The sequence below is a fragment of the Octopus bimaculoides genome, chromosome 17 (genome assembly GCF_001194135.2).
Source record: "Octopus bimaculoides isolate UCB-OBI-ISO-001 chromosome 17, ASM119413v2, whole genome shotgun sequence".
Taxonomy (NCBI): Eukaryota; Metazoa; Mollusca; class Cephalopoda; order Octopoda; family Octopodidae; genus Octopus; species Octopus bimaculoides.
This window is the reverse complement of record NC_068997.1, coordinates 35882341-35896845: the sequence shown is the minus strand read 5'-3', so window position 1 is coordinate 35896845 and position 14505 is coordinate 35882341. Positions and strand designations below refer to the sequence as shown.

The window sequence follows — 14505 nt, the reverse complement described above, 5'->3', positions numbered from 1 at the left end:
ACTTGGCTGAAACCTATAAATAAATAAATAAATAAATAAATAAATAAATATATTGCAAGGGACTACTACTCTCAACTGTGGCCACTCTACAGTGTCAGATTAAAAGCAGAACTTGAGGCAGTTCAACGATGTTAAACAAAGATTACATCAATGGAACAGCTGAGCTACTGGTAGAGACTAAATGAGCAATGACTCTACTCTCTGGAGTGGAGACAGGAGAGGTATGCAGTGGTATATGTGTGGAAGATACTGGAGGGGCTGACACGAAATTTTGGAATTGAGAGCTATACTAGACCCTGAACTGGATGTCACTGCACTGTTAGAAAGGTCCCAGCTGTCTCATCTAGAGTGAGGACCATTTACTGCAATACCTTGGGATTCAAGGGCTTACAGCTGTTTAACACCTTGCAAAAGCATCAGAGGGATCTTCATGGAGTGGGGGTAGATATTTTCAAGAAACAACTTGACTTCCTGCAATCCAAAGTCCCAGATGAACCAATATCAAGGCAGAAGACTTAAAAGAGGGCAGCAGTGTTGAACTCCCTCCTTCACCAACAGCCAATCACATAAGATTGGTCATTGAAAAAGTGATTACACTGGAAGTGCCCCAGCATGGCCACAACTTTAGGGCTGAAATGTACAAAAGAATATAAGAATCATCATCATCATCGTTTAACGTCCGCTTTCCATGCTAGCATGGGTTGACTGAGGACTGGTGAACCAGATGGCTACACCAGGCTCCAATCTGACCAGGCTCCAATCTTCCTAACGCCAACCACTCAGAGAGTGTAGTGGGTGCTTTTACATGTCACCCACACAAAGGCAAGTCAGGCGGTACTGGCAACGGCCACGCTCAAAATGGTGTATTTTACATGCTACCTGCACAGGAGCCAGTCCAGCGGCACTGGCAACGATCTCGCTCGAATGTCTTTACACGTGCCACCAGCACAAGTGCCAGGAAAGCGACGCTGGGCACAGGTGCCATCACGATTTTGCTTTCGCTTGCCCCAACAGGTCTTCGCAAGCCAAGTATCGTGTCCAATGAAGGAGACGGCGTTGGCATGGGTGCCAACATATATACATGCTCCTACAAATGTATATACACAGTTAGACAGGCAAGGTGGGTGAGATTGAACAATGTAAAGAATAAATAGAAAACTATCCTTGTTTTCTTTTCTTTCTCCCTATTGTTCTCTTGTTACATGCATATACACACATATACACATACATATAAACATACATATATGCACTAACACAAATGTGCATGCAAATACATAAGTGTATATATATATATATATATATATATATATATATATATATATATATATATATATATATATATATATATATATATATATATATATATACATATATATATATGTATAGATAGATAGATAGATATATGCACATACATATACATGCATACATGTACACATGTGCATCAGTGTGTGCATATGTGTAGATGCTTGTGGAGATACATGTATCTATTAAGTATACAATTTGGCATATTATAGGTGTGGAAGTGGGGGTGTTACAAAGTAATCATGTTTGTAAACACTTGTATATGTATTTACATGTACACACATATGTACGTAGATAGTCATAAATACATACACATATATGTATGTAGACAGTCATAAATACATACACACATATATACATGCGTGTACATGCGTGTACATGCATGTACTTGTATATGTGCACATAATAATGTGTAAGTACTCAATATGTGTGTGTATGTGTGTGTGTCCATGTGTATGCATGTGTATGTGTATATATGTATATGTGTGTGCGTCTGTGTTATGCATATATATATATATGTGTATGTGTGTGTGTGTTGTATATATATATATGTATGTGTGTATGTATGAGGGGATACCCAAAAGTAACCAGAAACGTTCTCTGTGGGGCAAGCCAGTTGTTGGTCAGACTTCTACTGCTAGGAGTCACTTGATGCGACTCTCAGGCATCAGTCTGCTTCCCAGTGTTGTCCAATGAGATCATACTGCCACATGGTGTATCATTGTTTAAAAGTGCTTCTCTCCTGTTCATTGATATTTGCGATGGCTGAAACAAAGGAACATGCTTCCATGAAATTCTGTTTTCTGCTGAGGGAAACGACAACTAAAACAGTTGTCAGGATTCAAACAGCTTATAAGGATGCTACCATGAGCAAAACATAAGTTTACAAGTAGTTTTCACGCTTTAGGAATGGTCACTTGTTGCTTGAAGACCAACCTTCTTCAGAGCCACCATCGACTTCCCAAACAAATGAAAACATCATGAAAATTCATGAACTGATCTTGGAGGACTGTTACCAAAGAATTGATGAACTTGTTGATATAACTGGTGTGTCCTGGAGCTCTGAGTGAGGAATTGTAAATGAAAAGAGTTGCAGCAAAATTTGTGCCTCACTTGCTCACAGAAGATCAAAATCAGTCACGATTGAATGCATGTTATGAACTGAAAGAACGTTTGGAAGCTGATCTGGATGTTTTTCAAAGGTCATCACTGGTGATGAAAGCAGGTGCTACAGCTATGACCCAGAAATGAAGCAGCAATGGATTCATTCCATGTCACCATGCCCCCAAAAAGCATGTCAAGTGAAGTCCAATGTCAAGACAATGTTGATTTGTTTCATTGATGCAAAAGGAATTGTCCACACAGAATTTGTTCCTTCTGGTCAAATTGTTAACCAGACATTTTACTTGGAAGTTTTGAAGCATTTGTGAGATGCAATGAGACGAAAATGCCCCAACCTGTGGAAAAGTAGAGAGTAGTGGTTTCATCACAACAATGCGCCTGCACACACCACCTTGTGTGTGAGGTAGTTTTTGACCAAAAATGGCATGACCCCACTTACCCACCCTTCTTAGACACCCGCTCTTGGTCCCTGTGACTTTTTTTTGTTACCCCGAATGAAAAAAGTCCTTAAAGGAAAACGTTTTGCAGAAGTGGAATAGGTAAAGAAAAAAACAACCAAGGCGTTAAAAGGCATCACTCCGCATGAGTTCCAGGACTACTTTGAACAGCGGAAAAAGCATCTGGATGAATGCATTGCTTCAAATGGAGAATACTTTGAAGGTGATAGTAAATGAATAAAATATTAGAAAATTCCAGTTTCTTTTGGGTACCCTCTCATATGTATGTGTATGTCTGTATGTATATATATATATATATATATATATATATATATATACATATATACAGTTCTACCTTTTCATGCATGGAAGATAGATGTTAAACGATGATGATGATGATATATATATACATATACATATATATGTCTGTGAGTGTGTGTGTGTGTGTGTAGATGTGTATACATATATATGTGTATATGTGTGTATATCTATATATATATACATATGTATATATACATATATATGTATATATATGTGTGTGTGTGTATTAACTTATAGGCTACCCAGTTATATTCCATAACATACCATTGCAATTTTTTACTTTCTTTTTGTCACCTTTGTTATGCCATTATTCTTATTATTAAGGCAGCAACCTGGCAGAATCATTAGCACGCCAGGCAAAATGCTTAGCAGTATTTTCTCTGCCACTACATTCTGAGTTCAAATTCCGCCAAGGTCGACTTTGCCTTTCATCCTTTCGGGGTTGATTAAATAAGTACCAGTTAGGCATTGGGGTCAATGTAATCAACTTAATACCTTTGTCTATCCTTGTTTGTCCCCTCTATGTTTAGCCCTTTGTGGGCAATAAAGAAATAAAAAAAATTATTCTTATTATTACTTTCATTATTATCACTTTTGTTAAAATTAAATTCATTATTATACTTTATACCTTTGTGCACATACACCCATGCACTGTATGATAATGTGTGCATGTATTCACACATGTGTATGTATGTCCACATGTATACATTTAAGTATACATGTATGCATATATGCATGTATGCTTGCATGTGCATGCATATGTATTATGTGGCAATGTGTGTATATATGTATTCATATGCATGTATGTGCACAGATGCATGTATATATGTATGTATTTATGACTGTCTACGTATATGTTTATATGTAGACATATATGTACGTCTCTTTCTCTCTCTCTCAACATCAACTTTTTCTCCTCTCCCTCTCAAAATACATTGTGGCATATATTTTGATTCTTCCCATTCTTTCCCTCCCTCTTATGGATGTTGTGACAGACAGACAGACACGGAGATCCACTTGTCTTTAATAACATAAGATTTTTGAATTCCACTATTTATAGCGGGCAAGCAAATTGTTTGAATATTATATTGACAATACAGGAAATTGTTACCATATATTGTTATAGTACCATATGGAAGTAGTACAGATTGTTGAGTTTCATTTTCTGGGAACAACTTCTCTCTTTATACAATGTATTTGACAACATACACAATTCAGTGATATAATGGATTGATTGAGACACTGGTGTTCCAACATCACTAAGCCCCTTCAGCTAGAGACAAGCCCAGAACTCTGATTCTAAACAAGAGCAACCGTTCCTATTTATAGAATTCAGCAAACAAAACATTTTAAGAATGAATATACACATTATCATATAAGAGTATATTTACATATAATTTTTTTTAGATATATTATAGGAGAAATATGCTCAGTTTAGAATATTCTGATGGAAATTTCATCCAAGCATTATGTGTTTATCAATACAGCACATAAAAGCAGTATTTATAAAAGTATTTATAAGTAGTATTGTATATGTAAGTCGAGTACTGACTTAAGAATGTTTTTTGTAAAATAAGAATGTGCCTTAAGCACAAGTATACACAGCAAATATTCAGTTTTAAAATGTTGTCATGATATGAGAAGAGGTACTTTGGATACAATATCTGAAAAAAAACAGTATTTAAAAAAAGTGCTACTTCACAATCAAAACTATTATATAAAAAGAGATATTTTCAATATGATACTAATACATACATGTCAGAAATAAATTTTGACGACAAAGATTAACCATTGTATTCCTGAAATATTTTTGATGTCAAACTGCTTAGTTACACTAACTGCTGCTGTTTCTTTGAAATCCTTGAGAGCCAGACAAAAATTTTACTGATTAACTTTCTGATTTTCTCCGGTTCTTGTTCTTACACACTGCTAATCTCAGTCTCCACACATGAAGAGGTTGCAGTTCTTGTTAGTGACTTTTGATTAAGAAATTAAGGGATTTCTCTGTGAAAAGAAAGAAAAGCACAATAAAAGCATTACGAAGAGACCAAAAATTTATAAAGCTGGATTAGAATAAATTTAACTGACCACAATATATGCTTGATACTACACCTTGTCCTTAACAAATTTCTGGCTTTATGCATTATTATGATTAAAGTGGTAGCTAGAAGAGTCAGCAGAATGGTAGACAAAATGACTTGTGGTGTATTGAAAGGGCTCTCTCTGAATGGCATTCTTTAACCTCTGGGATACCAAAGAGTTCAGGTATGTCATTCTTCTGTACTTTCTCAATGACTATTTTACTGTTACTTCTGATAAGACATATACATAGATGACACTATCCTTCATTCTTTCCACACAATAGCATCATCCACATACAAGCAAGATGGAAATGGCCGGGTCAAGCTTGTCGCTATAAACTGAACTCAATTGTCAGGATTGCATTGCAGTTGGTTCTACAAGGTAAAAGATGTGGCTGACCAAAGGATACGTGGCAAAGAACAATAACAACAGATCTTACAAGTAGAAGGTTAACAATGGAACAAGTTGTCAAGGATGCTTTCCATGTTAGAAGGTAGAATGATCTTGTTGTGACCTCAAATACCACAAGGCACAATGAGAACTGAATGTAATGTAACAATATAGGTCTTGGAAACATCTTTCATTGAGAACATGATAGTTTTGTTAAATAGCATAAAGACATAGGGAAACAATCTTGCAATACATCCCTCCTATAAATGAACAATGCACAAATAAAACCTCAAAGATGATATAAATGTTTGGTCTCACATTTTTTCAAGGCAATCTTGTATGTATAATATTGCCAAATCAGCATTCCTAAGTCTAGGATTCTTCTTCAGATTCAAAAATACTTCAGTTGTAATCATCAGTTTAGATTCTACAAAGCTCAAGTATATGGATATGAAGGCTTCTCACATATCTGGATTAGTGATACTGCTAAACATTCTAGGCCAACTAGCTGGATAGCAAAGATTCAGTTACCAACATATTATAACCACTAGCTTGTAGGTAAGGTTTCCTCCCTGTTGTTGATAGTGGATTATTGAATTGTCCTTCTTGTATATATCAGCATGACCTAGTGGTTAGGGTTTGATATCCAGACTTGATATCCTAGATCATGGGTTTGATATCCAGACTTAGTGGTATTGCATTCTTGAACAAAACACTTCATCTTGCCTTGCTCTGCAATCACTTCAATATCTGACATGTGGCACACCATGCACCTGTACAAATGATGTTGATTTGATGGAGGGAGAAAGCTAATGTGCAGCACAAACATTTGATCACTACAATCATCTGTGCAGGTTGTTCAGCCAGAAAATATAGATCTGTCTTTCTTGAACTTGAGAGACTACCATATATCAGCAAAGCTAACTGGATTTTGCCACAATGTGAGTTGTTGCCTTTGACATAAAAGAGACAGATATAGAAAAAGATAGCATTTGAAAACACTGAACATTTAAACTGAAATAATATGCAATGTAAGAAGTCAGAAACCTTTCACATGGTAACAATTGTAATTGATCCTGGTATGATAAATATCATTTCTAGTACAGCTTTCTGTGGTACACTTGGATTCAAAGGCAAATTTGTTTAACCCTTTCGATACCAACTCAACTGAAAGTGCCTCTGGCTCTGTAGTACAAATGTCTTGTTTTCAAAAGTTCTGAATTAAAATCTTCCACCAAACCTTAGTCACAATTTATGTTCCTAACACTAGCTTATTGATAACTGAGTTATTTTACTAAATTCTTTGTTATATTTAAAACTGATTGAAACACAGAGCATCACAGAAATTTTGAGATTGGTTCTTGGATATTGAATGTCTCCCATGATAATTAACAACTGAGTATCAAAGCTTATAATGTGCAGAAAGAGACCCTGTGAGACCTCTGACAGTAGGCTGCTGTCCGCTCTCAAAGAATCTACCAGAACAAACAAGACTGAATGTTCTGAGAAGTAAAACAATAAGTGCACTCAGAAAATGCAAACCTCCACCAAGGTTACACCAATGTCCTCTCAACAATTAGCCAGAGATGATTTTTAAAATGAGAATATCTGAAAGAAACTCAACTGCTCTCACAAATGAAAATACTAAAAATGAACTCAACTGCTCTCAAAAATTAAGTTAAAAAACACAAAAAATAATCCAGAATCCTTGTCTAATACAAGATTGATGCCAAAATCTAATCAGTTTTGTACCAGTCACGAGACCAAACATCCCTGAATGTTTTATCCGGATCCATCCAGTGGTTCTTGAAATATCTTGTCCATGGACAAACAAACAAACAAACAAACACGACTGAAAATGATGCCTTCGCTAAGGCAGAGGTAATAATAATAATAAAGAATATATACTTCTGTTGTAGTGAAAATGGTACACTCCTTCTCACATGACAAAGTGAGAGCCACTCACTTTAGGGAGGCCAGTAGTAGTAGAGTTGTACGAGTTCTCAGTTGGAGTCAGTGTCAGTTACATGATATATACAAGTTCGAGTTACCCTCAAGGTAGACGTTTCAAAATCATTGGCTTGCTGAGCTATCAGTGATAGCACAATAGATGAATCAAAGATAAGACATGGAATGCCACCACAACATAATAGTGGTAACAAAAATATAACAGTGCCAGTGATAACATACAAGTGGACAAGGATCCACATTATAACAGTGACGAGGAGGATATAAACAATTCACATGGACAATGTTGAAAAAAAGAAATTTTTTTTTTCACCAGAAAATAATTCACGCAGACGTTGTAGAAAAATTTTTCACATGGAGAAATTAAAAACTCAACAGAGGAGTAACAAACATTTTTGTTGTATATATTTTATGAAAGATCTGTGAAATGGAAAATTTGTTAGAGGGTTTACTTGCAAAAATAGCAACAACAACAACTCAAAGAACAAGAAGAACAACAACAAATGCTATAACTAATGAAGTTGATAACAAAACCAGAAAATATGTTTTCGCAAGACCATGCAGCAAATTCAGTAAATGAATTTCAATCATAAATATGACCCAGAAGAATGAATCACTTTCTAGGCATATTACCAAAGATTTGAACAAATTTTCGAAAAAGAATGCCAAGACTGGACAAACAAAATGAGGAAACTGGCAACGATACAGCTTGAGAAATACTGTAACTTCATATTGCCTAAAAAATGTTTCTGATATAAATTTCATGGACACAATTGACATCTTATGTAGTGAACAGAGAATGTGAGAGATTTAAACTGGATAAATTAATTCCAGACTCATTCCAGTGCCTGATTTTTGCTCAGGGACTTACTGCTAAAAAGGAAGCAAAAGTCAGAATGAAAATTCTCACAAAGCTGGAAATGAACCAGGATATAACTCTCCAAACTGTCAGAAGAGTGAGGATATTAAAAGTAAGGCATGACACAGAAGAAATCCAATGCAGATATTGTTTACAGATAAAACCAGTGTAAAAAGGTTGGAAGATAGATAAAGTGTTTCACAAAAAACATGATATATATCATGTATATCATGTGGTGGTAGGCACCTGAGAAAAGAGTGTCTGTTCAAAAAGGCAAAGTGCTTTCATTGTGAGGACACAGGACATTAAATTGCACTGCAGAACTAAGATGATGAAAAATTGAACCAAATGAGAAAAAATAAATAGTTTGTCATCAGAAGAAAAACGTCTATACAACAAACATAAAATTCATAAAGATGAGAATCAAAACCACTATTGTCAAAATGCAATAAAACATGGGTAGTGACAACTCTATCATAAATGAAGAAACATGGAGGCAAATCGGTAAGCTGAAATTATTTAAATCAAATAAAGTAGCATACGGTGTTACAAGAAAGAAATTATATTTCATCGGCGGTGTAACTTTTCGAGATGAAATGAAAAGGACAATCATTTATGTGTTGAAAAAAATCACTACACCTATTTAGCATAGAATACATGGAGTTATTTAAAATGTGAGATACCCCCATTAGTGTTCTCTGTGAAAATGTAATCAGCACAGTTAAAAGTTCAAATGAAGTTGAACAACTGAGACAAAAAATTAAAAAATTGTTTTCAAATGTTTTTTTAGGAAGAATTAGGCTGTTGCACTAAAACAAAAGCAAGGATCAAAGTAAAAGAAAAGGCAAATTCCTGTTTTTACACCCAAGTGCTGTTTGCAGCGTTGGACCAGATCAATAAAGAGCTAAAAAGACTAGAAAGTCTAGCTATAATTGAAAAAGTCAACCATTCAGACTGGGCGGCTTCAACGGTTTATGTAAAGAAAAAAATAATAAACTAAGAGTGTGTGTGGACTTTTTGACTGGATTAAATGACTGTTTACTTGAACACAACTATCCATTACCAAAAGAAGAAGTGTTCTCAAAACTAAATGGAGGAAAAATTCTCTCAAAGTTCTTGGAAGCCTATCTACAGATAGAGGGAGAGGGAGATTGAGCACACCTTTTAACAATCCACATCATGGATTGTATAAATTCAAACGACTTTCTTTTGGAGTAAAAGTGGCACCTGCTATATTCTAACAAGTGATGGACACAATGTTAAATGAGTGCAACTTTATTATTGCTTATCTTGGTGATATTTTGATAAAGAGCGAGTGAGTGGAGCAACACTTCAAATGTATTAAAAAAGTATTCAGGAAAATAAATGAATATGGGTTTAGGAAAAGTGTGAATTTTTGATGAAAAAAAATCAAATATTTGAATCAAGTAACTGATGAAAGAGGACGAAGGCCAGACTCATCAAGGGTGACAGCAATATGGAATATACCTCCCCCAAAGAACGTCAAATTGTTACAAACATTTTTAGGATTGGCAAACTACTATGAAGTATACATCCTGAACATACGCAACACAAGGGCTCCACTAAACGAGCTGTTAAAAAAGGATGTCAAATGGTTTTGGTCAAAAAAATTCCAGAAAGCATTTGAGGAACTAAAAAGCATGTTAAACTTCAGACTTGTCGCTTACACACTTCAATCCGGAGTTGGAAACGATACTGGCAACCGATGCTAGTGAGTATGGGGTAGGTGCTGTACTCCAACACAAATATGAGGATGGCAGCCAAAAGGCCATAGCTCATGCATCAAGGATGCTCTTGCCAGCAGAAAGAAATTAAAGCCAAAGTGAAAAAGAGGCACTGGCAATTATATTTGGCATAAAAAACTTCCACAAGTTTATACATGGTTGACAGTTTAGACTACAAGCAAGCCATCACCTGTTGCTAATGATTTATAGATCCAAGAAAGGAATCCCAGTACATACAGCAAACAGGTTGCAGCGATGAGGTGCGATACTACTAAACTACAACTATGCAATGGAATATTTACCCTCGAAAAAGCTAGGACATGCTGACGGCCTATCTATGTTAATACCTAGAAATGGCGAACCATTCAAGGATATAGTAATAGCAGCCCTATGAGCCGAAAAGGAAATTAAACACATAATGTGGAACACAGTATGAGAGTTACCAATAACTCTAGACATGCGTCAAAAGACAAGTTCATTAATGATACAAAAAAGAAAAACTCTTGGGTCAGTGAAAGAAAACAAAAAAAGGTTCAGTGAGAAAAAGCAAGATATAAACATATATTCAACATGCAATGGCATACTGATGCATGACCAAAGTGTAGTGGTACCTGAGACTCCACAAAAAAGAATGTTAAAAGAATTGCATACTGGACAACCAGGTATCGCAAGGATCAAAGTACTTATGCGCAGTTGTGTGTATTGGTTGAAGATAGACAAGGAAGTTGAAAACATAGTAAAAAGCTGTAGAGGATGTGCTCTGGCAGCAAAATTGCCTACTAAAAAATGGGAGCCTTGGCCAGAAGTAAAAAGTCTGTGGTCATGACTAGATATCGATTTTGCAGGTCTGTTAAATGGTTATTACTACTTAGTAGTAGTTGACAGTTATACAAAATGGCTGGAAATTGTTAAGTGCAAAAGACCAACTGCTTCAATTGAAGTAAATTTTTTGCACAAATTATTCACAAGATTTGGCATACCAACCAGATGTGATTGCATCTGAGAATGGAACACAATTTGTGTCTAGTGAATTCAGAAAATTCTGAGAAAATGTTCACGGTAGAACATAAAATAACACCTTACCATCCCAGATCAAATGGACAAGCAAAGCAGTTTGTTGGACACTTTTAAAAGAGCTCTGGGAAAAGCAAACAAAGAAGCCACAAATGAAGTTGCAGCAATTCCAATGGGTATACTGAGTGACACCAGCAGGAAATTCACCAGCTGAACTGATGTTCACAAGGAAGGTGAAATCAATTTTTGATAAACTGTTACCTGGCAAGGAAACTAAAGTAACAGGAAAGACAATCCAAAATTTTTCAAAATTGGTGATAATGTGTACAATAGGTTGTATAAAAATGTAAAACAATACTGGGAAGAAGGAAAAATTACAAAGTACATAGAAAAAATGCTGTACAGAATTAAAAGCAGAAAAAGTATTGAAAAAAGACACAGAAACCAATTAAAGAGATCCATAGAAAATTAACCAGACAGAGTGGAAGAAACTATGGAATAGCTGTGATACGACACATTTCAGGTACCAACAAGCAGTTGAACCTATGTGCACAAGTAGAAGAAAAAGGAAGAACATATAGTTGCTACAAACAGACTCCAAAAGGAAAAATTTTAAGTTTGGAAAAAAAATGCTAAAAAGGGAGGAGGGGTGAATAAAGTAAAATAAAATTACTGACTTCACCCTCCCCAAAAAAAACTAAAAGGGGAGATGTGACAAAGTGGTACGGGGCAGCTGCTATAAAGTCAGACAGTCAGTTGTTGTAGGGGGTCAGTAGTAGTAGAGTCGTTGTATGAGTTCTCAGTTGGACTTAGTGTCAGTTATGTGATATATACAAGTTCAAGTTACCATCAAGGTAGATGTTACAAAGTCACCTTACAGAGCTATCAGCAATAGCACGATAGACAAGTCAAAGATAATAAGACATGTAATACTGCCACAACATAATAGTGGCGACAAGAATATCACAGTACCGACGGCAACATAGAAGTGGACAAGGCTTCATGTTATAATAACTTCAAAGCCGAAATGCTGATGTAGATCAAGCAACAACCCATCAGTGGCTGGGAAGTTCAGGACTGAAAACAGAGAATTGAAAGTTTCATATTGGTGACACAAGATCAAAGCTTGCTTACCAAAAACTACCAGGCTAACATTCTTCCAAATAGTTCTGACCCTAATTGCAGATTCTGCGATACGTTTAACAAAACAACAGACCATCTTGCTTCGAGATGTCCTGACACCAAACAAATACAAAAATTGCCATGACAGGGTAGGACAGTATTTACATTAGAAAATATGTAAACAATACAAAATCAGCACTCCTGTTTACTGGTATAAACATCATCCTGAGCCAGTTGTTGAAGGTAAAAATGTCACTATCCTCTGAAATGTTCCAGTCAGCAGCAACAGAATGATCCAGGCTAATCAACCAGACATAGTCATTAAAAACAGGAAAGAAAATACTTGTAGACTAATATATGTAAGTGTTCTGTAAAGGAATTTGACAAATTAAGTAAATAAAGGACTTGGAAACTGAAATACAAAAGATGTGATATCTTAAAGCAAGAACTGTTACTGTTATTGTGGGAGCCCTAGGTATAGGGATGTCAGAAACATCTAGATAATATCCCAGGAGAACCATGTCTCAGAGAAATCCAAAAGATTGTGCTAACAAGAAAAACCCTATCAATTTAAATATCTGTGTTGTATTACATGAAGATATTTCGCTACTGCCCCTGCCACTTCTCTTCCCCAAGCTTTCAGTCATACTGTAACATCTCTTATCCTTCACTTGCCCTAGGATCCTTGGTGTGTCTTGGCAAATGATTGTAGCAAGCATGCAGATTAAAAGTCATAATAATAATAATAATAATAATAATAGTAATAATAAATGCCCTAATTCAACACCAGGAACTGGTTCTCATGACTTTTTATCTGAACTGATTGAAAGTGTTATGTACATGTTTTGTCTTGGTATAAATGATGGGCTACAGCAAATATTCTGCTCAATACCACAGATTTTCTTGTCAGTTGTTTGCCCATAACCAGTTGAGCATGTCCTTTGGTGGCTGACAATATGTTCATCTCTGATCATGAGCAGAAGTAGTGGGGGAGCATCATAGCCATGTGTTGAGAGGAATTCTTTGGGGTTTGAATAAAACAAGAAAGCATCATATTCAGTAACAAAACAGGTAAAGGAATACTTAAGTGAATTCCAAATACAACAAATCCCAGAACAAGACATACTAGAAACAAGCACAGAAAAAACTAAGCTTATGAAAACCTGTGCTGAAACTGCTGCCTTAGATATTCTTACTGATAAATGCAATAAAAACCTCTCAATGGCAAATACCCAAAGAGGGCTAATAATGCTGATGTTGACAAAGTAATTAGTGTCTTCTGGCTTAAAATCAGAAAGAGAAAGGTTTATCATAGCAGCCCAAGATCAATGCCTACCTACAAGGAGCTACCAGGCCAACATATTAAAGAACATCAGTAGCCCAACATGTTGTGTATGTAAACAACAAAATAAAACTATTGACCATGTTGTCTCCATGTGCAGTCTTCTTGTGCCTACAGAGTATCTCAACTGGCATGATAGAGCAGCACTGGGTAATTTGCAAAAACCTGGAGCTGCCCAATGCTAAAAACTGCTGGGAACACAAACCACTTCCAGTGCTTGGAAATGATCACATCTCACTCCTCTGAAACTTTACCGTTCAAACTGACAGAAAGATAGATGCAAATAGGCTAGACATTATATTAAGAGACTTCAGACAAAAATCATGCCTCCTCATTTATATGACTGTCCCAATCGACATAAATGTATCTGTCAAGACTTAACAAAAACCGAGCAAGTATAAAGATCTTGAAATAGAAATTGGCAAAACGTGGAACCTCAAGACTAAAACAATACCTGTTGTCATAGGTGTGCTAGGAATAATAGCAAAAGGGGCTGATTCCTACCTAGCTCAGATACCAGGAAACCCCCAAATGGCAGAAATTCAAAATATAGTGCTCATGGGAACTGCCTATCATCATCATCGTTTAACGTCCGCTTTCCATGCTAGCATGGGTTGGACGATTTGACTGAGGACTGGTGAAACCGGATGGCAACACCAGGCTCCAGTCTGATTTGGCAGAGTTTCTACAGCTGGATGCCCTTCCTAACGCCAACCACTCAGAGAGTGTAGTGGGTGCTTTTACGTGTCACCCGCACGAAAACGGCCACGCTCGAAATGGTGTCTTTTATGTGCCACCCGC

At 36.2% G+C, this 14505-nt stretch overlaps 1 protein-coding gene across 9 annotated transcripts in view; it reads right to left on the bottom strand.

Annotated features, from left to right (window-relative positions):
• Positions 1-14505, bottom strand: part of LOC106874300 (uncharacterized) — a 373269-nt gene that overhangs the window by 318072 nt on the left and 40692 nt on the right. For all 9 annotated transcript variants that reach the window (XM_052974178.1, XM_052974177.1, XM_052974184.1 and 6 more), the window contains one exon: positions 4938-5186. In XM_052974178.1, coding sequence (XP_052830138.1) covers positions 4938-4974 — 37 coding nt within the window. In that variant the 5' untranslated portion in view covers positions 4975-5186. The remainder of the gene's footprint in view (positions 1-4937; positions 5187-14505) is intronic.